At 36.0% G+C, this 23439-nt stretch overlaps 1 protein-coding gene across 1 annotated transcript; it reads right to left on the reverse strand.

Annotated features, from left to right (window-relative positions):
* Nucleotides 1-553: 553 nt before the first annotated feature.
* TMEM244 (transmembrane protein 244) lies at nt 554-21272 on the reverse strand. The gene is made up of 6 exons (XM_036249281.1): nt 21113-21272; nt 13783-13868; nt 13048-13121; nt 5558-5683; nt 3875-3919; nt 554-916 (listed from the first exon to the last, which is right to left on the reverse strand). Exons 1-6 carry the CDS (start codon nt 21143-21145, stop codon nt 891-893), a joined length of 390 nt encoding a protein of 129 aa, XP_036105174.1. The 5' UTR covers nt 21146-21272; the 3' UTR covers nt 554-890.
* Nucleotides 21273-23439: the final 2167 nt, after the last annotated feature.

The raw sequence follows: 23439 nt of genomic DNA on the forward strand, positions 1-23439 counted from the left end.
TTGCTGTTGTTGATATTTTAAAATATTTTATAAGATATTTTCTCTCTAACTGTAAAAGGAAAACATGTTACTAACTTAGCAAATATTATATTTCTCAGATGATTTTTCCAATAAATAAATTTACTTGTTGAAATAATTTAACTCCAAATACAGCTATTGAGTTTGTATTGAGTTATTACTACAATTCATGTTTTACTTGGAATGTCAACGTTTTGCCAATCGACATTGTTTCAAAACAATAAACTGTTGTTCAGTTTTAAATGGCCAGTGGTGTTATAGCTCAGCAATTAACTGTGAACTACATTTTCTCTGGGAAACCCCAAATCAATAATGATAAGTCTGCTTCCAAAACCCACTGCAATCATTCTTGAAACCTTAATCAAGATGTAGTAGATTCATTGATGTTCTCTCTCATCGATGTTTCTCTCTCTCTCTTCCTTTCCCTTCCTCTCTCTCCTCTAAAATCAATAAAGGAAAAAAAATTAAAAAAAAAAAAAGATGTAATAGATTCACAGTAACATGTTAAATAAAAAAAAAGAGAAGACCCCCCATGGTCTTTAACATTTGATGATGGCTAAGGAGAGGAGGTTACTCAGTGCTAACACAAGACTACTGAGAAAAACAAAAACACAGCAACAAACAAAATAAGTACTTTCACATTCACACATAAACAGACAATATTCCCATTGGACAACTCTTGAAAACAAACAGCAGACATTTTTAGGCAATACTTTTTGTATAGAACAGCAAATATCAGTAATTTTACCACAGAAAAGTGATGGCAACTGTAGCGATTTGAGTTAAGTTCAGTTCTTATTCTACAAACCAAAGGAGAAAATCATCAAAGCACCCTTCAGTCGTTTAAGAAAGATTTCATGCACTACTTTTGATCAGATACTGGCTCCTTTTGTGAAAGCTGAACAAAGTGAAAAGCATTGGTTATCACTGCTATCACAGCTTAAAAAAACCCCAAACAATTGCAACATTAAAAAAAAAACAAAAAAAACACCAAAACTTTAACAAATGCCACCTTTGTATAAAAGCAGAACAAGACAAAACAAAAACAAAAATCCTTATCATAATAGCTAACAACAACAACAACCACAAAAAGTGAGTCTTTGGATCAAACCATAATATTTTTAAGGCATGTTAGAAAAACTTCCACTTATCTAGTTGCTAGTCTGATCAGGGCATAAAATAAATAGCAACACAAGGTCACCCGTTTTTCTCTGTAGCTGCTATTATTTCATGTGCCAACAGCTTTAATCTTCCTGTCTTAAGCTTTTTATTAAGATCTCAACAAGCACATTCACTCAAGCCGAGTTATATTTATACCAGACGAAATACCAACAGTAAGAGCACATGGAGGTTTCCTGGCTTCCAGATACCTTCGATGCTTTGTCACTAAGTATGGGGAGACACTGTGCTCAGACAGCCAAGCCAGCCATTAGTAGCATCTTTACAGCAAAATCCACTTTATTGTCTGGCACAAACACTTCTACCTAAAACCCCAATTTTTAGATAACCCTTTCCACCTTACGTCTTGCCATAACTTTCGTATTATTAAACCTATTATTTCTTGTCCGCATAGTAATCCATTATGTAAAACTGTAGAATCTTTATAGATGTTTCTAATATGTTATCTTAGTTGTCTTAAATTGCTATTAAATATAGAATTCTAAAAAACAGAATCATTCTGAGAAGTGAGAGGCTTCCAAACTCAACGAATTCACTAACAAATATTTCTATTTCAGGAGATAAATCAAACTTCTTGAACATTTGATTTCTTTACACATTGAGTCAAATCAGCTTTTACACAGTGAAATTTGTTTTGATAAAATTGGTTAGAACTTTTTGTCCTATAAACAAGGTACTTCATAATTGGGTTTATAAAATACCTATACTGAAGAAAGCAAACGTTCACAATTCAAAGACTTTGAAACCAAGGCCTGGATTACCCACATACCTGTTTTCTCACCAATGAGAAGCTACTGTCTGCCTTTTTTCTATCCTTTAAGCTTCATTACAGTTCACTAAACACTTGGGGTGTTACGAATGATTTCAGTGATGTATAACCAACACTTAAATAATTTAAAAGAAAATGATGTTTTTGATACACTCTATTCTGCAGCACACCTTCCCCGTACAGGCAATTATTTCTGACTTCTGCCAAATTCGTAGGACTAATAAACACCCAGAAACCCATTTACCTGAGCTATTTAGTTGTTTGAAAATGCCTTTGCTCTGATTTCATTGGTCCACTGATTCCAGTTTGTTTTAAAATATTAATCCAACCTTACTGGGCTGTCATTGCACCCACTGCGCCTTGCATGGAACATTGTGAACGTTCCTTGTAAGAGTAAGACTTCAATGAAAGGTACAGATACGAGCCCTTAGTGAGTCAGAGGCCTGACCAGCCCACACAGCTTCCTCACACAAAGACACACATCCAACGTGAGACCAAGAGATAGAATTTTCAACATGTTTAGCCATTATTTTCTTATGTCTAAATGTTTAACTCAAGGAAAACCAACAAAGGTTACCTCTGACATCATTTGACAACTGCTCTCTGAGTAATCCAGCCCTGGTTATTGAAACTGAAATAGCCACCCAAGTATTTTAACAAATTGTTTTGGCCATTTCATTATACCCAGTTTTACTCTCTTTGGTATTAAGGTGACATTTGTTATGTGACTTAGCTGGCTAAGGCTCAGTACATTTTGTGGTATAAATAAAATCCAGAAAAGATAAGTTCTTGTTTTTCATAGAGAAAAGATCATTTACACTTACACTTATAGCATGTCTTTCAGTATCATTTTTTTCTAGTGTATTAAAAATGTATATCTTTATAAGATTTGTACAAAATAAAATATCAGTACATGTTTTTCTGTATGTGCTTAATAATATTGGAGAAAAATATACATTTACACCATCGATATGCAAGGTAAGTGGAGAATTAAACTCCAGTGAAGAGGTTGTGGATGCCCTGGCCAGTTTGGCTCAGCAGCTGGAGCGTCAACCTGTGGACCAGAGAGTCCTGGGTTCAGTTCCCACTAGGGGCATGTACCAGAAAAAAATAAGAGAGATTGTGGTAATGTAAGTAATACTGGTACTATACATAGAGACTTGACTTTAAGGAGAAGAATGTGGTAAAGTGCTGCATTTCCATTTTTCATCACTAAGAATGAAACTAATTAGATAAAAACTGTTGCCAGCTCTGGCTGGTTTTGCTCAGTGGTTAGAGCGTCGGCCCGCAGACCAAAGAGTTGTGGGTTCGATTCCGGTCAAGGGCACGTACCTCGGTTGTGGTTCGTCCCCGGCCCTGGTCAGGGTCATGCAGGAGGCAACCAGTTGATGTGTCTCTCTCACATTGATGTTTCTCTCCCTTCCTCCTACTCTATCTGAAGATAAATGGAAAAATGTCCTCGGGTGAGGGTTAAAAAAACAACAAAAACACTGATGCCAAATTTACTGAAAAGAGGAAATCTAAAAATATTTTGTGGTCAATACCTGGCTTAACATAAAGAAAAAGCTTTAGAAAAGTCCACTTTCACTTGGTTAATATTCTTAATAGACACATAATTGATAAATTCAGTTGTTCAATTTGTGGGCAGAGAAAAAGATATGAAATTAGGTAATTTCTCCTTTACAACTAAAAAGACTGTATTGCCATTCATAGGAAAAAAGAACTCAGAGAATATGTCACAAATATATAGCCAGTGTTTTATTCCCTGTAATTTTAAAATGATAAAGCCCATGATCTTGACCTACTTAAAAATTTTTTATATACCAGTCTATATATAAATATATATTTATATTTCATTAATATTATATATACATACATGTATAACATATATACACACTATATAAATACCTAAGGCAGCCCACCAATGTGGTGTCAGGGGAAATTCCAACATAACTGTAATAGAAAAAAAATAGGTATTGTTCATTTTCAAAGCATATATTATTTTGTTATTCACAAAGCAATACTTCTGTTTGGTAAAATCATATCTGCATAAAACAGATACATTTTGTTTACATTCATGAAATCAGGTACCTCTAAATTTGTACTTGAAGTAAAGTTCATGTGTCAAGTGAGATATTTGAAACTTCTCTCCTAGAAATAATGTGAATGATCAGGTCTCAGGTCAGCTCACAAAGTTGATTTAAAGTCTATGCATCAGAGATAGTTCAAAGACCATCCCACGTCCTCAATGCCTAGCGCTCTCTGGAGTTCCGAGTCACTTCACTCTGAGCTCAGTTTTACTGAGATTTAAGATGGCAAGAGTGCAGTGGTCCTCTAAGTTACTGAAAGGGTTTGTATCTCAAGAAATTAATGCTAGAGTATTAACAAACTGGCATTTTCCAGTAGCAGTAATGCTGAAATGTAGAAATTCATTTGGAAATTGTGTGTTCTTAAGTTAAATACTCTACCATTAACAGATGAAGGCACTGAAAACATGAGAGATTTAAGTTGTTAACAAATAATAACAACTTTGAATTACAACTTGGGGTTGATTACCACCCATACTTTAACTAGCACTTTTTTTGTTTGTTTGTTTGTTTGTTTGTTTGTTTGTTTTTAAACAATGGAAGACAGGGGAGAAAAAGTTACCATGGAATTGAAGGAATGAATGAACCTGTCATTTACTCAGAAATGTATTATATGCTAGACATTGTGTCCAACAATTTCTGATTCTCACTGAAACTTCACTAGGTACCCCCAATTTTGTAGAAGAGGCAACTAATGTAAGCAATATTGTGACTTACCCAAGACTAGACACCTGGTAAAAACGTAGGACTAGAATTTCAATCCATTTTCTTCTGACTTGAAAAATCACAAGTTGAGCCCTGGCCGGTTTGGCTCAGTGGTTAGAGTGTCGGCCTTTGGTCCAGAGAGACCCAGGTTCGGTTCCCGCTAAGGGTGCATAACTCGCTTGCAGTTTGTCCCTGGCCCTGGTTGGGTTGTGTGGGTGGCAGCCACTCGATGTGTCCCTTTTACGTTGATGTTTCTCTCTCTCTCTCTTCCTCCTATTCTATCTGAACAAAAAAATGGAAAAATGTCCTCGGGTGAGGATTAAAAAAAAAAAAATCACAAGTTGAAATAAAAGTTCTTTAGTCAAAGAACCCAGTAATCTTGTTAAAATAACTAACTGGTGTTGGGAAGTTTGTAAGCCTCCAAGTACAGGTCTCTTGGGTTCCACTTCCCAGTCAATGGTCTATTTTTGCCTTAAAGAAGGATTTCACAGGAAAGTATTCCTAACAGAGGCAAATCCTGTACAAGTTAACAACAAGCTGAGTGTGAAAGGAGAATAGGAAACACCTACATTTCAGTACAGCTTTGAACTAGAAGAGGTAGCTAAGCAATACCTTGCTGAGGAAGTAGTAGAAGAACCTGGTGGGAAGGATAGGTAGGGGAGAGGGTGAAGATCTTTCATCATCAGTTTTTGTTATTTAGCCATCAGGGTGCAATGTGCATACAACAAAGTTTTACGAAGCGATTTAGGTGCAACATCAGGTTTAACACATTTTGCTTCCTTTATTGTATTTTGCTTACCAGTTGAAGTGATGGCAACATGGAGAATAGTTACTGAAATAGCATAATCCCAAGCCCATCCTTCCACAATCAGAACGAAAAGCAATCCACAAACAAAGTAGTTTACCTCAGTTGAGACTAAAATAACTGCAAATAAAAAGAAGAATATAATTATTTGGGATTGGAGTAACTAAAAATTCTGAAATACAATTTGCAACAAGACCATTACAAATTATTCTGCAAAACAATTTTGGTAGAAATTTTCATAATGTTCCTTCTCTTAATAATCCTCAAATTTGAAAAAGTTTAATATATTCCATCTCTTAATAATCCTTAGATTTATAGAAAAATAACAATATGTAATTTCTGTTTCACATTCTTTATATTTAGCATTTTAGAAGGTAAAATGCAATAAAGAAAAGTTACAGTGTAACCAATGCATGCTGATCTGTAATTAGATTGCAAGTCTCATTTTTAAGATGTATTAAAAACTAACGAAAAATTCAATTCTGAGTTTTCAGAAAAAAAAAAAAAGAAGTTAAAGTTTGGTGAACTATAACATTTCTTTGGTATCAATCATTACCTAACTTGGAAAAATAAGTTCTTTTGTATCTTTGTAATAAAATGGCACATTCAAGATAGTCACCTGGGAAACATAACCGATAACCATGGATGAAAGAAAGCCTCATAAATTACTAATGTGGATGGAGCACTCTTCTAAACCCACCACTTGTCTCAGAGTGCTTTCCCTGGACATGTATAAAGAGCCAGGACCACATCCAGGTCAGGGCCACAAATCTCTAAGAGTCTCGAACATGTGAAGGGTCAACCTTTTGCCTCTGTCTTTCATATGGAGCTTTAAGATTACAGTGGTTTCAAAGAAAAGATCCATCAAACTTTAAAGTGACAAATAGATGTGATATACCACCAAGGTCCCTTTGCAATGGTATCATTTTCCATAAACATTAGCTCTCTTTCCTTTTAAAACACAGCAAACGATTGGTATGTTCATGTAATTCAGGAATTGATCAATCTAGACAAGTAAATTCCATATTTTTTAAAAGCAAAAAATAAAACAATTGCATTATGTTCTATTATGAAGAAGTAATTTATTAACCAGTGAGCCAGTGATTGTCCACAGGATGAGCAAGACACTCACCCACCAAGTAAGCAAGTCTCAGGTGTCATTGTTTTTAAAGGCCTCGTACATACTACTCCTCTTCAATTCTATTTAGTTGAACTGAACAGGTTTCAAGAGTTGATTGTACAAGTCATATGAGCACGTTTTCTATCATATGGAAATACAGTTTATTTCAGCATGTCCTGCCCCCTAAAACAGAGGCTGTGGAAGCAAGTGTAGTCACTGACACCACCTCACCCCATCACATGTCCACTCCCACCTGCACAGTGACTCACAGACCTTGCACATTATTATAGGGAAACAGAGATGACTTTTTATCACCATTTACAGATTTTATAGTTTAACTTGCAGCTGCTCGGAGACACTGATTTTAATCTTGAACAAACCGTATTTGTATATATTGATAGCGAAATCTTAAGCTTTTTTCAAGATATGAGAAAAAGTGTGATTTAAAGAAAGTAGTACAAATTTGGTGCAGGAAGAAGGCATTCAAGTTCAGGAAGCACAGAGAGCCCCAAGTAAGAAGAACCCAAACAGGCCCACACCGAGACACACAGTAATCAAAATGCCAAAAATTAAAGACAAAAAGAGAATCCTAAAGGCAGCAAGAGATAAACAACAGTTTACCTACAGAGGAAACCCCATAAGGCTCTCAGCTGACTTCTCAACAGAAACACTACAGGCCAGGAGGGAATGGCATGAAGTAATCAAGGTCATGAAAAACAAGGATCTGAATCCAAGACTACTCTACCCAGCAAGGCTATCATTCAAAATGGAAGGTCAAATAAAAAGCTTCCCAGACAAAAAAAAAGGCTAAGGGAATACATTAGTACCAAACCAGCACTGCAAGAAATGTTAAAAGGACTGCTGTAATAAGTAGAAGAAATGGGAAAAAAAATAGAACCACACTAAACACAACTGGCAATAAATAAGTACATATCACTAATTACCTTAAATGTGAATGGATTGAATGCTCTGATCAAAAGACACAGAGTAACTGATTGGATAAGAAAGCATGACTCATATATATGTTGTTTGCAAGAGACCCACCTCATAACAAAAGACTCACATAGGTTGAAAGTGAAGACATGGAAAAAAATCTTACAAGCAAACAGAAAGGGAAAAAAAGCTGAGGTAGCAATACTTATATCTGATAAAATAGATTTCAAAATGAAGGCCGTAACTAGAGACAAAAAAGGCCACTACATAATATTGAAAGGATCTATCCAACAGGAAGATATAACCTTGATAAACATATATGCACCCAATATAGGAGCACCAACATATATTAAAAATCTTTTGGAGGACTTCAAAGGAGAAATTGACAGCAATACAATCATAGCAGGGGACTTCAACACACCACTGACATCACTGGATAGATCCTCTACACAAAAAATTAGCAAGAAAACAGAGACTCTATATGAAGCACTAGACCAAATGAATTTATTAGATATCTACAGAGAATTACACCCCAAAACTTCAGAATTCACATTCTTCTCAAAATGAAGGATAAAAACCACACGATCATATCAATAGATGCTGAAAAAGCCTTCGACAAAATCCAGCATCCATTTCTGATAAAAACACTCAGCAATGTGGGAATAGAGATCATATCTTGACATAATAAAGGCCATATATGAAAGACCTACAGTCAACATCATACTCAATGGGCAAAAATTAAAAGCATTTCCCTTAAGAATAGGACTAAGACAGGGATGCCCACTTTTGCCTCTCCTATTTAACATAGTACTGGAAATCTTAGCCACAGCAATCAGACATGAAGAAAAAATAAAAAGGGATCCAAATTGGAAAGGAGGGAGTGAAACTGTCATTATTCGCAGATGACATGATACTATACATAGAAAACCCTAAAGACTCCATCAAAAATCTACTAGACTTAATAAATGAATTTGGCAAAGTAGCAGGATACAACATTAATGTCAAGAAATCGATGGCATTCTTATACACCAATGATGAACTCACAGAAAGAGAAACTAAAAAAACAATCCCATTTACCATCACAGGAAAAAAATTAAGATACCTAGGAATAAACTTAACCAAAGAAGTAAAGGAACCTATTTGCAGAAAACTACAGGGCATTGAAAAAAAAAAAATAGAGGAAGATATAAAAAAGTGGAAGCACATAACTTGTTTATGGATTAGAAGAATTAACATCATTAAAATGTCCATACTATCCAAAGCAATCTATAGATTCAATGCAATCCCCATCAAAATACCAACATATTTCACAGAACTAGAACAAATACTCCAAAAGTTCATATGGAACAAAAACAAAAACAAAAACAAAAACCCAAATAGCTACAGCAATCTTGAAAAAGAAGGACAAAGTAGGTGGGATCATAATACCAGATATCCAGTTATACTACAAAGCTACTGTAATCAAAACATCCTGTTACTGGCACAAGATCAGGCATAGAGACCAGTGGAACAGAACAGAGAACACAGAAATGGACCCAAGACATTATGCTCAATTAATATTTGAAAAGGGGGCAAGAGCATACACTGGAGTAAAGACAGCCTCTTTAATAAATGGTGTTGGGAAAACTGGACAGCTACATGCAAAAAAATGAAACTTGACTATCAACTTATACCATACACAAAAATAATCTCAAAATGGATAAAAGACTTAAATGTGACCCGTGAAGCCATAAAAATCCTAGAAGGAAATGTAGGCAACAAAATTTTGGACATCATATGCAACAGAATTTTCACTGATACATCACCTAAGGCAACAGAAACAAAGGGAAAAATGAACACATGGGACTACATCAAACTCAAATGCTTCTGCACAGCAAAAGAAACAACCACCAAAATGGAAAGGGAATCCACTGTGTGGGAGAGCATAATCGCCAGTGATACATCAGATAAGGGGTTAGTTTCCAAAATATATAGAGTGCTCATATATCTCAACAAAAGGAAGACAAAGAACTGAATTAAAAAATGGGCAGAGGAACTAAATAGACACCTCTCCAAACAGGACATACAAATGGCTAAGAGACATATGAAGAAATGATCAATATCACTAATCCTGAGAGAGATGCAAATTAAAACTACAATGAGGTATTACTTCACACCTGTCAGAATGGCCGCCATCAACAAATCATCAAACAAAAAATGTTGGTGAGGGTTTGGAGAAAAGGGGACTCCAGTACACTGCTGGTGGGTATGCAGACTGGTACAGCCACTATGGAAAATAATATGGTGTTACCTCAAGAAATTGAAAATTGAATTGCCATTTGACCCAGTGGTCCCACTTCTGGGAATATACCCTGAGAAGCCTGAAACACCAATCAGAAAGAGTATATTTACTTCTGTGTTCATAGCAGCACTATTTACAATAGCTAAAATGCGGAAACAGCCCAAGTGTCCATCAGTAGACAAATGGATAAAAAAGCAGTGGTACATATACACAATGGAGTACTACGCAGCTGTAAGAAAGAAAGATCTCTTATCCTTTGAGACGACATAGAGGGACCTGGAGAGTATTATTCTAAGTGAAACAAGCCAAGGAGAGAAAGACAAATATCAGATGATGTCACTTATTTGTAGAATATAATGAACATAACAGTCTGAGGAATAGGGCAGACCCAGAGACATGGAAGTAGGGTACAGACTGACAACCCTCTGAAGAGGGGGTGGGGGCGAGGGAAGAGATAAACCACAGAACTTTCATGCATATAAGCAATAACCAATAGACACGGACAAGAAAGCTGGGGATGGGGTGGGAGGGATAGGGAGGAGGATGTCAATGGCGAAAAAAAGGAGAAACATCTGTAACAAAAATAAATTAATTAAAAAAAAAAGATTTGAACAAGTACTTCATCAAAGAAATATATAGATGGCAAATAAACACATGAGAAGATGCTCAACATCATAAGGAAAATAAATAAATAAAGGAAGTAGTACAAATTTTGAAGTCAAGATACCAGTGTTCTAGCGTTGCCTTATAGCTTAAGAGTTATAAGACCTTGAGCAGGATTTTAACCTCTGGGTCAGTCTGTTTCCTTTTCTCTAAATTGCGAAATGGAGTACTATGTTACCTACCTCAAAAAGTTGTTGAGAGGATTTTAATTTAAAATGAAAGCAATTTGCAATCTGTTCTCTGCAATACACTTTTCATGTCCTTCCTAAACATGATCACCTTGGTGACAAAATTACTTAAACAGACGAGAAACGTGACCCCAAATACATGCCCAAGGCCCTGTGATTACTCTTACATTTTATCTCCAAGATTAAACAAGTCTAGGTTCCCAAAGTAACAACTGGGAAGAGTTATGGCACTTATATCCCCAAGCCCAGAGTTGAAGGTCTAATAAGCTGAAGGCTTATTGATATCTGTGTACAAATGTTAGTGTTTTGTGAGAGGAAAGGACCCCGTAAATTGTGCCAGGCACCCTGGGGATCTTCCCTAATCTCTGCCGTGTAAAAACACAGCCTGGTCCAATAAGCCTGTGTCACTGTCTCCCCTTTCACTGGCTGACCCAAAGGTAAGAATTAACTAATAAGAGTTGAGTTTTAAATCTCTCCCCTTACCCAAAGCACACACACAAACCATATTTAAATCTTTACTGTGACTATTTCCTTATGGTTTGTGGATAGTCTTGGTGGAAAATAAGGTAATTTGATCTTCAATAGAAAAAAAAAAAAAAGTGCATGAAGAGAAAGTTAAGCTAGAATGTTACACCTCTTGCGACTCATTTGAACAAAAGCCTCTTGTCCAAACATATCTTTTGTTTATCCAAAATTAAGTGGCTAATGGCACCAAACAAGGTTAGTCATTTGAGGGAGCTGTTGTAAAGATTTTTGTTTGAATGCAGTACCTCCAGCTGACCGAGTTTCCCATACAATCATATTTGAAATCTGCCTCCTCTGGCTTCAGGCTATTTTTGTACATTTGCATATATGTTCCGAAAAAAATGTCCAGTGGTTTTCCAAAAAACTGTAATGTTTAAAGAATGCATAATCCATTTTTTAAAAGTAGGAAGAAATATAACACAGTATTAAGATGAGTGATATTTAGAAAGTAAATTTGGAATTGATTTTCTTCTTTTATTTTATGTTTTTGGCTTAAAATATTTACTCTCTTTTTTTAACAATCATAAAAAATACTTTTATTTCTCATTATTACCTTTACAGTAATGTTTGCCTGCTGTGTCTTTTTAATTAAATTTATTGGGATGGCATTGGTTAATAAGATTATATAGGTTTCAAGTGTACATTTCTATGATACATAATCTGTATATTACATTGTGTGCCCACCCAAAGTCAAATCGTCTTCCAAAGTTGTATGTATTTTATACACTTTCATTAATTTACCTGCATTATTTTATCATGAAAAACAACATTAAAATCTTACCTTTCTAAACATAGAGCAAACTCACTATGAATTCCCCCAAGTCAATACGTGTGACATATATTCAATACAAATGGGTATTATTATTAACATACATAAGATTTATGAACACAATAGGTTTATTAATAATAATTTTTCCAAATGTAATAAATTTAAAAGAGAATTTTGTCTCTTAGTATATTTTTTATCATTTTTTCTCTGCAACTAAGGAAATCAAACTAAGCCGAAATGTGCGAAGCAGAAAATGAAAGACCTCTATCGCCCCGGTTGGGAGGTAACAGTTCTGTGAATAATTCTCCATTTTTCTTAGTACTGACATGTATTTCATTCTGTTCTACAGAAATGAATAGCTATACAATATGAACTCTTTTGTAATCTTTATTTTCCATTTCAGATTTCACAAACTTTTTTTGCATCAGTACATTAAGCCATTCTTCCCTTTTTTTGAAAAACATGTAATACACAAAAAATTTACCCATAATAACAACAAATAAAAATTTACATAAGAATACTATCCACTTAGTCCAACCATTCTATCTTTTAGGAATAGCCACTTAAAAAACCTTATAGCATTTTTTTTCACATTTATTTTTATTTTTTTTAATCCTCACTGGAGGATATTTTTGCATTTTTCTTCAGATAGAGTTGGGAGGGAGACACAGAGAGGGAGAGAGGGAGAGGGAGAGAGAGAAACATTGATGCAAAAGAGACACATCAACTGGTTGCCTCCCATACAACCCTGACCAGGGCCAGGCAAACAGTAGGTGCCCTTGACTGGAATCAAACCCACGACTCATTGGTCCGTCAGCCAACGCCCTAACCGCTGAGCCAAACCAGCCAGGACTTCACATTGATTTTTGAAGTCAGGTATAAGATGCAGATCGCTGAGAAAAAAAAGCCTGGCATTTAAAAACATTTTATAAAACAAAAACTATTTTGATTTTTGGAGGCATTGAGTTCACTAACTGACAAAGATTGAAAATTAAAACCGATTACCTTTATAACTTGTGTTGAGCCATGAAGGATTTGTTTTGAAATCAAATGGTGCCCAGACATCCAACTCATCCACCCTGAAGATGTTACAAATGAAAATAGTTTACGCTGGAGGAGGCAGTCCATAGCTTTGCACATCAAGGTTCTGCACATCATTTTCACATACAGCTGTAAGTCGTTAGCTTTACTCATTTTGTGGCACATTTAAAAACTGGCTGAGAACCTCTTTATCTACATTGTCTTCTTGGTCCAATTAAGTCCACATTGTCCACCAAGAGTATTTCATTGTATATAAGGTCTCAGCTGTAACCTTGGAAGTCCCTTCCATCAAATGTGGGAAGAGAACCTAATACTATGGCAAGAGCATAGGACATAAAAACAACAAGAACTGGGTTTAATCTTGAATGAGTTGTGAACTGTGAACATGGGCAAGTCACTGACCTTCTGGGCTTTCGTTTCTTATCTGTAAATGGAAACAGTTAATCTCTGAGATTCCTCCCTGTTTTAAACTCAGAGTCCATTAAGTATACATTTTCTCGTAGTTGTGTGCAGCCAACCCTTTTTAAAGATGGCACATTTTTCATCTTTACTTAAAGAAAAAAAAAAACGTAAGAAAATGCACCATTTAAAAAATTCTGCATCCTCTACTTCATAAAGATATGTCAAGTAGTAAATATAAACTCCTTTCATGGTCGATCTTAGCTTTTACATTCTGTTGGAAGGCAATGTGCTACCTACTGGAGCACCATGCAGCCTGTGCTCAGAACCGCGTAGTACACCGTGTGGAAGAGGATGACACATAGAAGAAGGTTCCGCAAAACAACCTGCCGAGAAGACAGGTGTGAGCCGCAGGGGCCTGGACTTCTTCACATGATTGTTAGTAACAGGTCTGACAGACAGAAGACAATGAATGACTACTAGATAGTGTTGGCCAGCCCTGCTTTGCTTGGAGACCCACAGGTGGGATGGACTTCAAAGTGCACCGTGAAAGTATTGTTGACTGCAGAGGCTGTCCGAGTACACATTTGCACCAAGGATGAATGCAGTATATAAATTCATACCACATACCCTCCATCTACCGCAACAAACTCCCTAAATGCCAATATTTATATTTTAACTTGATAAAATTCTGAATCTCAGCTACAAAATAGTAAAAAATATGAGGATGGCTAAGCAATTTTGAAAAGTATGAACCAAAAAATACTTAATAACACTACAATAATTACACCTGTTTGTTAGAATTCACAGAACAATTGGCTAAAACACAACAGATGATCCCGAAATGGACCCTATCACATATGAAACTTAAGAAAAAAGCATTGCAGATAAATAGGAAGCAGATGAGTTATTCAACAAATAGCATTGTGAAAAGAATTTTAACTTCTAGATAGAAAGATCTGTTTAGATTCCAGTCTTGTATCAGACACCAACATAAACTTCAAATGCATTAAAGGCTTAAATGCCAAGAAATAGAATGGGAGAAAATATTTGCAACATGTATCACAGGCAAAGGGTTGATGTTTACAATGCATAATACATAAATGCATACAAATAAAAAAAGACAAACAAACCAATAGAGAAATGTACAAAGTATATCAATGGGCAGTTTACGTGACTAAACATTTAAAAAGCCAATAAATAATTGAAAATATGCTGAACTTTACTATTTTTTTTCTTACTTTACTTTTATTATTTACACTATTACAGATCTCCCCATTTTCCCCTTTTTGCCCACCTCCCCACCCCTCCCTTCTGGTCATCCCCACACTGTTGTCTGTGTCTATGGGTTATGCATATATGTTCTTTGGCTAATTCCTTCACCTTCTTTCCTCCACTTCCCCCTCCCCCACCCCTCCAATAGTTATCAGTTACTATTAATCTTTTAAAATGTATTCTTGGGAATATAATGAAAATGTCAGCATTCACATGGGAATTTTTCAGTTTATTCTTTTCCCTTTGAATCCTTAAAAAGTCATCTTGTTTAGCCAACACTTACTTTAACACTTTACAATTATTCATTTTCTCTGAATGACGTATTTGCCAAATTTACCACTTTTCCATGGCCTGGGTACAGAGGCTAGGAGAGAAGAGAGGTAATGCAGAGCACGCAACAACCAATTGGCTAAAGGGATCAAATTCACAGATTACCAAGAACTTACTTCTTTGAACTGTCTAAAAACGGGTGGGCTCTTAGCCCTCAGAGGGCCATGGGAAATCAGGATCCCAGGTTCTGGGGCCTTCAGAATCCCACACCTTCCTGTCCCTTCTCCTCCTCACCACAGCCTTAGCCCTTCTACTCTTTGCCTGTAGCCTCCACTCTGCCCACCAAGTCTCTTCCCTCTGTGCCCATCAATCTCATTCCTGCTTTGCCCTTCAGCATCTTCCACTCCTTGCCCTATAGTCTCTCCTCCCACATGACCCTTAGTATCCTTCTATCCTCATTGTTTTTTTAAAACCGTATTTTAGTATTTTTCATCAAAATATATTTGACATATAACATTGTGTGAGTTTAAGGTACGCATTTTTATTTAATACATTTATATACTGTAATGTGATTGCCATGGTAGTGAGGTTAGCACCTCTATCACATCCCATAATGATCGTTCGTTTTCTGGTTAGAATAATTAAGATCTAGTCTCTTAGCAAATTTGATGATTATGATACAGTATTGTTGTCTATGTTCACTATACTGGGCACTAGAGTTCTAGAACTTATTTAGTGCTGGTTGTAAGTTTACATGAGATAAATAATACATAGTCTCCATACTCATATTATGTAATACATATGTCAGACAAACATGAAAATATTCTTATTTCTATGTTAATATTAAAATTTAAACATTTTCATTCTTAAATGCACTCACTTGTTATAAAAGTGTACTTTTGAAATATAAACAGAGGATTATGCTACGTGCTTAGAAAACTCACAGTGATCATATTGCAGTATATGGATACATCACGTCAACACACTGCACCTTAAACTTACACAGTGTTCTGTGTTGACTATATCTCAATAAAAATGTAAAAATAAAATAAATGGGTTTGCAATGGACTAGGTCAGTAGGAGAGATGAAGAAGAGAACAGATGTGTGAGCTAGTAAGGAAATAGGATCATCAAGTTGTGGGTATTAAGGGAGTGGGGGGGCAGTCGATTTTATCTCCCAATTTGACTATATTGACAGCAGGAGGAGGAGCAAGATCAAGTATTGATGATTGAAAAGACAATTGATGATCTAGCCCAGTGCTACCTAATAGAAATATAATGCAAGCCACTTAAATAATTTCAAAAATTTTAGTAGTCATATTCTTAAAAGTACAAACACGAGTGAAAGTAGTTTGTTTTTTGTTTTTGGTATGTGCCCCTAGTGGGAACCGAACCTGGGACTCTCTGGTCCATAGGCCAACACTTCAACCGCTGAGCCAAATCGGCCAGCGTGTGAAAGTAGTTTTAACGACATTTTTAACCTACTATATACAACATATTAAATCAACACGTATTAAATATTAAAAATTATTGAGATATTTTGTTGTTTGTTCATATTATATCTTAGAAAACCAGAGCACATTTTATTTAAAACACATCTCAGTTCAGACCAGACACATTCCAAGTGCTCAGTAGTCATGTGTGGTTAATGGCCACTTTATGAGATAGCACAGCTCTGTCCATTGTCTCTCCTACAGTCGCATTTCCTCAACCCTGCCCCACGTAGTTGATCATCTAACTATATTTACTCCTCATTGAGGGATTTCTGTGTGCCAAGCACTGTACCCACATTTTCTCATTTTAGCCACCTTTCCCCCCACCCCACCATTAGATGCACACATATCACACTGTTTTAATTATGGAAGCTGTATAGTAAGGTCTAATATACTCACTTCTCATTGTGTTTTAGTGTTCTCTTAGTTATTTCTATGTTTATTTTGCCACATACACTTCAAAATCTACTTGAATAGCTTCATAAACAATTTTATGTTATTTTTATTGGGATCATACTAAATTTATGATTAAAATAAAAATAAGTATAGCTTTGTAATGTTTACTCATGCTCTCCAAAAACAACAAAATTTCCCAATTTATTCAAATGTGCTTTTGTATCTTTCAAAAATATTTCAATTTTTCCTTATGTAGGCATTACATACTTTCTGTTAAATGTATTCTTAAATTCTTTTCTGCTATTAAAGTAACCAAAGTTTTATCCTTTGTTACATCATCTAATTAGCTATTATTTGTGTATATAAAATCTTAAGATTTAAAAAAATTTAATATTCTATTAATATTCAATTTTCTGTATTTTTTATGATAGTATTTTCAATGATTCTCTTGGATTTTCCAAATACGACAAGATATCATCTGTAAATTGAAAGTTTCAAGTCTTCTGTTCCAGTTCCTATGGAGTTAGTGTTTAGGCTAGTCTGATTGCATTACTAGTGCCTCTAATATATTTTGAAATAGTAGCGGAGTTAGTGGGTATCTTTGCCTTATTTTTGGACTGTGACTGCCTCTAGCATTCTCTATTAAGTAATATACTGGCTTTAGAACTCCACTGTGCATGTGTGCCGTTATTGACATATATTAATACCAAAGAAGAAATAATCAGTTTCTATTTTATTCAGTGTTTTAACTAAGAATGGTTGTCAGATACGGACAAAGGCCATTTGAGCTTCTATGAAGATACTTCTACCTAGATTTACACACACGGTAAATATGTTAGTAGATTACCTAATATTGAACCATCCTTATATTTTGGGAATAAATATCACTTGGCCATGATGTTTTGTTTGTATGAAACTCTCTTGGATTCTGTTTGATAATATTATATTTACATTTTTACTTCCATATTTATAAGTGAGCTTGATCTGTAGTTTCTTTTTTGTGCTGTCTTTATAAAGTTTAGATGACAATGTAATTATTGTTTCATAAAAATATCTTGTGGGCCCAGCCGGTGTGGCTCAGTAGTTGAGTGATGACCCATGCACCAAGAGGTCATTGGTTCGATTTCTGGTCAGGGCACATGCCCAGGTTGTGTGCCCAGTGCCCAGTGTGGGATATGCAGGAGGTGGCCAATCAATGTTCTCTCTCATCAATGTTTCAATCTCTCTCTCCTTCTTTTTTCCTCACACTCTAAAATCAATAAAGAAAAATTACAAAAAAAAAAATTAAAAAGCTAAAAAAAGTATATATATGTCATAGCTTGAAAAAGACAAATACCACATGATCTCACTTATTTGTGGAATATAATGAACAAAATAGATGCAGAGACATAGAAAGGAGTATGGTTCAGACTGACAAACTTCAGAGGAGGATGTTGGGAGGGGGGGGAGTGATGAGCTAAACCAAAGAACTTATATATGCATGTATGTATAACCAATGGACAGAGACAACAGTGCTGGAGGGGTGGCAGCAAGAGGGATGGGGAGGAAGGTGTCTGGGGGGAAAAAGGAGAAACATCTGTAACAAAAGTAAATTAATTAATAGAAAAACAGTATCTTGTGGTTTTTCTTCTTTTTCTATACTCAGAAATAATTTAAGTAACATTGGGAGTATATGACCTTGGCAGATTTAGGAGAATTCCCCTGTGAAATCTGGGCCTGGTTCTTTTATAATAACCCCCTCCATTTAGTCTCGGAAACCTGGAAGCCCTTATGTGATTTTACAAAACAGAAAGCTCCCATTAACTGCAACAGCTTTACTCTTCTCTACAGGGGGAATACTGTGCGTTCTTCAAAGTCTAGCACAGAATCACAGTAACACTGCACCCCTTACTCAAGGGCAGAATCGATCCCTCTTTACTTCTTTGTGTCCACAGGATTGTGCATATGTCTTACAGAGTTGATCACCTGTTTTGTAGTGTACTTATTTGTAGAGGTGCCCACTCCCCCAGACCCTCAAAGACAGAGACAGTGATTTAATCACATTTAATTCTTCAGCCACAAGCACAGTGTTTAGCTCTTGGTAAGGGTTCCATAAATACATTTTTAATGATAATGAATGAAGAGAAGGAAAATAATGAAAACTCCCTTCAATGAGAACCATAGTCAATTCATTAAAAATGTGGACCTTAGGGTCAGATTACACAACGATTTCTTTTCCAGTTCCTCACTGGCAAGGTGTGACATTGGCCACATACACTCTGCATTTTGTTCTACTCATCTGTAAAATCTCATAGGAGTTTTGTTTTCAGCACACATGTAAAATTCCCAGCATAAGTACTACATGCGCCTAAGCAGATAACTTGCCCTCTCCTTCTCCCCATGTGAAAGCCTGCTGCCTGGTTCTTTGGGCAGTCGCTAGCATAATCATGAAACAGGGCTCTCTCACCTGTAGTGTCATACCACAGGACCCAGCCTACTCACAGTAGTTTCCTCTGAAAGTGTCTTTGTGGATGAAAATGTCCAGTTCAGGTCAACAGTCGCTAGGAAATGCAGGAATGTTTTGGGCCTCTGATGTTTTTACATGCAACATTTGTTTTACAATTGTAATTTTATATTAGTTTGATGTAGCTATAAAATGTGTATTCTACTCGAGTTCTGAACAACAATGCATTGTATTCTGAACAACAACGTAGCAGTCCTCATACCTGGGCTTTCTTCCCAGTTCATGTGCAATTTCCCCAGACAGCAAATTAATTAAATGGCCTTTGGCCATGACTCTTTCCCTTGAGTCAGCTTTTCTCTCATTTAAAATGTAGGGATAGCGGGAATTTAATTAGCCCAATGCCTGGCACATTGCGTGCACTCAATAAATATTTGTTGAGTCTTGGAACTCTCTTTAGAAAAAGGTCACTTTTGCTATTACTATTAATTTATGAGCATATCAGTGATTCCTGTGCTGATAATATTGACACTGAACAGGACTTAAGAAAAGTTAACTCGTAACTTACAGGATTGTATCACAAGAATTCAGATTTTCAACAACTCACCTATTTTTAACATATTGACTATTGGTCTTGTGTTCTAAGGCTGTGCTTTCACATATAAAACTCTGGGATTCTAAAAATGTGAAACACTGCGGCACTTACCTGGACATTTTCACCAGAAGGAGTGTGTGTGTGCGCGTGTGCGCGCGTGTGTGTGTAAATCCAGACTAAATATAGAGTTCCCAGTCCCCATTCTTTATGTAAGCTACTTAAGAAAACAGATATTATCTTTTAATTATTATCTCTCCAGTAAAGTTATTATTGCTAGTTCAATCCCAACACTATACATAAATTATAAACAGTCTGAAATCTTCTTTAAAATAGTTCTTAAAAAATATTTTCCCTGAAATAATGTCTCCACTGATTTAGAACATTTGTCTTAGCTGTTTCCATACTTAACATTTCTTACTGATGATGTTGTGATGATGGCAGTGAACAGGAGAAAACTTGAGGAAATACACACAATGCTGATATTTTACTAAAATAAATGTAGCACTAATTTTAAATCATAATTTAATTTTTAAGTAAAAATCTGACTTTCCAGAGTGTCGTTCCCTGAAGGCCCGATCTTTATAAGTCCAAAGCCTGTGTGAATTTACCGGGCTGCTTTAAGGCTTTGCATATTGCCTTGATTTTCCTTGTTTTAGGGGTTTTGATTTTTCTTTTAAAAGGGGTATTTTTATACTGAAATAAAATACAACTATTATAGCACTAGCCTCGAGGGAAAAAGAAACTAGCACACCTACAGCTTAAAATGTTTCAATACTTTGCCTCTAAAATCTTGTGCATCCTTTAGAAGTTGGAAAAATAAAAGCCACCTCCTGCCAAAAAAATAATGAGGACAAACTGTCATGATTTCAGCAAACAAGAGCAGAAGTACAGGTGTTAATACTAGAAAGTCTGCCTGTGTGTAACATGGTACCTTTAAACAGCCACTGTTTAAATGTTTTATAATCCTTTCTTGGGTATGGGTGCCTCTATATTGCCACCATTACCATACGAGCAAGAGTATTGCAAAATGTGTTTTGCATGGTACCCAGCCAAAAGGGAAACAAGTTGCTACGGAAAGAATGGCCATTTATAGAACATATTTGCTTACACCAGTGCTAGGCAGTAACAGAAAAAGAATGCAAAGAAGTACTTTCTCTTTACCTTGCTTGGAGCAACTCTGACCTGGAGAGCCATGTACACATCCTATGTCAACGAGGTGGTGAAAGCCACGCTCCTTATATGGATGACATCTGGAAGAAGAGACCATTGTCACTGTGAGCTTTTCAATTACTCTTGAAGACTAAGCGTGAGATTCAATAGTGCAGGATGATTGGATTATACAAAACGAGACAGAAGCCATCTGTGAGCCATGAGTAAGCTGCTGAGTGCCAAAATGAACATCCTTATTAGACAACTGAGTTCTCATACCATTTGTAGCTTGGTCAAATTTGAAAGACGAGTTGATTGTTTTTAGATAGTGCTGCAAATAGGCAGGGACTTGAAATTCTCCCTGGCTGTATGAGTAATTAGCGTCTCATACTTAAATCAGAAACACGGGTTTTCAGTTAGAAGAGCTTGAGATTTTCTCCAGAGAATGGTGCTGCCGTTCATGATGAAGCATGACCTGTCCTCTGCGTTTCATTCCCAAGGACCACAGACTTTTGGAAAAAGAAATCATTAAACCCTTTTTTATCATGGCAAAGCAATATAAAAATTCTGACATTCTGTTGTTAAACAGGATTCCTATGCTCTAAAATGATGGCCTTTGTACAATCAGCACAATGCTTTAAGAACTGCCAGCATGCAGAACCAATCTCTCATTTACCACATTTCATCCCTTCATCTTTCAGCTGGCACCCTCTTATAGATGGGAATTCACCTGTGTTCCGTGGCATCTTCACTTTTACACAAAGCACATTCTGTAAATCATACCCCATACATAAAAACATGGTTCTGGTAAAGGTGACAAAACAAAAACAAAAACGTTTTCAGCAAGCCTAGGGCTTACCCTTTTTCTTCTGAAAATGTTTTTAAATTTGACTTTCACAATGCGTATTAATAACATTGTCAAGTGCTCCTTTATTGATAAGCTTTGGACAAGTCCTCTAGTTTGTGGTTTCCCGGTGTCCCTGCTCACACTGTGAGTTCTTGCAGAGAAAGGCTCTTTCTTCTGCCTGCTCGTAACTTTGTAACAGCTCCCAGGGTCTGCTTCAGATTTGGCACAGGTAGACCCTCAGGAAGTGTGGATTGACTGTTCAAATCCTGTGCCTTGCCCTGATTTGTAACAGCAGTGGGCAGCTTGTCTCCCTAAAGAGGTCAAGGAGAGCCTCCTGGGAGTGAGGCCTAGTCCAGCGCTCAGAACAGAACCTATGCTTCATGTACTCTCCTCTCAACACATTCAGTGCTTTGTGTACGACTCAGGTCCCCTTGGAATTATTCAGTTCAACAGTCATCGCCCAAGATGTATCCTCTCAAGAAGCTGGCGCAATACATTGGGAGCCAACACCAACTTCACTGCAACCATTCCACTGGATAAAATACTGAAAAGTACTAATTTTCTGGGGTTTTTTTTGTTCATTTATATTGTTCTTTAGATTCCACATATAAGTGAGATCATATGGTATTTGTCTTTCTCCGACTGACTTATTTCACTCAGCATACTATCCTCTAGGTCCATCCATGCTGTAGCAAATGGTAAGGGGAAAAAAAGTACTAATTTTCTATGGTCACACTAGGAAAATTATATGGCCAATAGAGTATGTTGGGTGGAGATTGTGTGTGTATGAGTGTGGTTACAAGTACAACAATAAACATCTTTTATTTGAATGACTATTATGATTTATATTGAAAGTAAGGCGTGATACAGGGACAAACACCATTTACATTCAATAGCTCTGATTCTGTTTTCCAAGTTTGCCATTCCATTGATAAAATAGAAACATGTGTACATAGTATATATGTGTGTAAATGTATATGTACATGTAGATACACATATTTCTTTTTATTCAGCACACTCATATGGAAGTTAAAGAATAAAATATGGAAAACTAGTCACATTCTTGGATTCTGAATTGTGCCCCTTGACATTTTAGTGTGTTTTACAGTATTTTAAGTCCCTTTGCATAATTTGTATCCAGAATTATTTTTTTTTAAACCTAACTTAGCTACTTGGTAGAGACATAAGAAACTTCAAGGTTTTAAAGAGACAATAGTACATAAGTTAGAACATCTTCCTGATAAAATTAAAGGAGAAAATGCATTCAGGTCTGCAATCACTAAACCTAAAGATTTGGGGCTGGTTATGTTTCTAAATTCAGAAAATTTTGAATTTTAGACAGGTAATAGGATTCATATAATATGTTATATCACACACCCAAGGGGTCTAGAACTTTTTCTTGTATGCAAACATATTGTTTGAGCAGCAAAGTATATGAATTTTCACTTTAAATAGGATAAAAAAACTGTAAATAATTTTATGTCGATTCAGG

Source organism: Molossus molossus, unplaced genomic scaffold, assembly GCF_014108415.1.
Source record: "Molossus molossus isolate mMolMol1 unplaced genomic scaffold, mMolMol1.p scaffold_m16_p_8, whole genome shotgun sequence".
NCBI lineage: Eukaryota > Metazoa > Chordata > Mammalia > Chiroptera > Molossidae > Molossus > Molossus molossus.

Coding starts and splice junctions, on each gene's coding strand:
- TMEM244 (XM_036249281.1), bottom strand. CDS start 21,145: ATGGCTCTCCAGGTCAGAGTTGCTCCAAGCAAG. Junction 5,684..13,047: donor GCTCAACACAAGTTATAAAG/GTAATCGGTTTT, acceptor TTTTATTTGCAG/TTATTTTAGTCTCAACTGAG. Junction 3,920..5,557: donor TGTTGCCATCACTTCAACTG/GTAAGCAAAATA, acceptor TTTCTATTACAG/TTATGTTGGAATTTCCCCTG.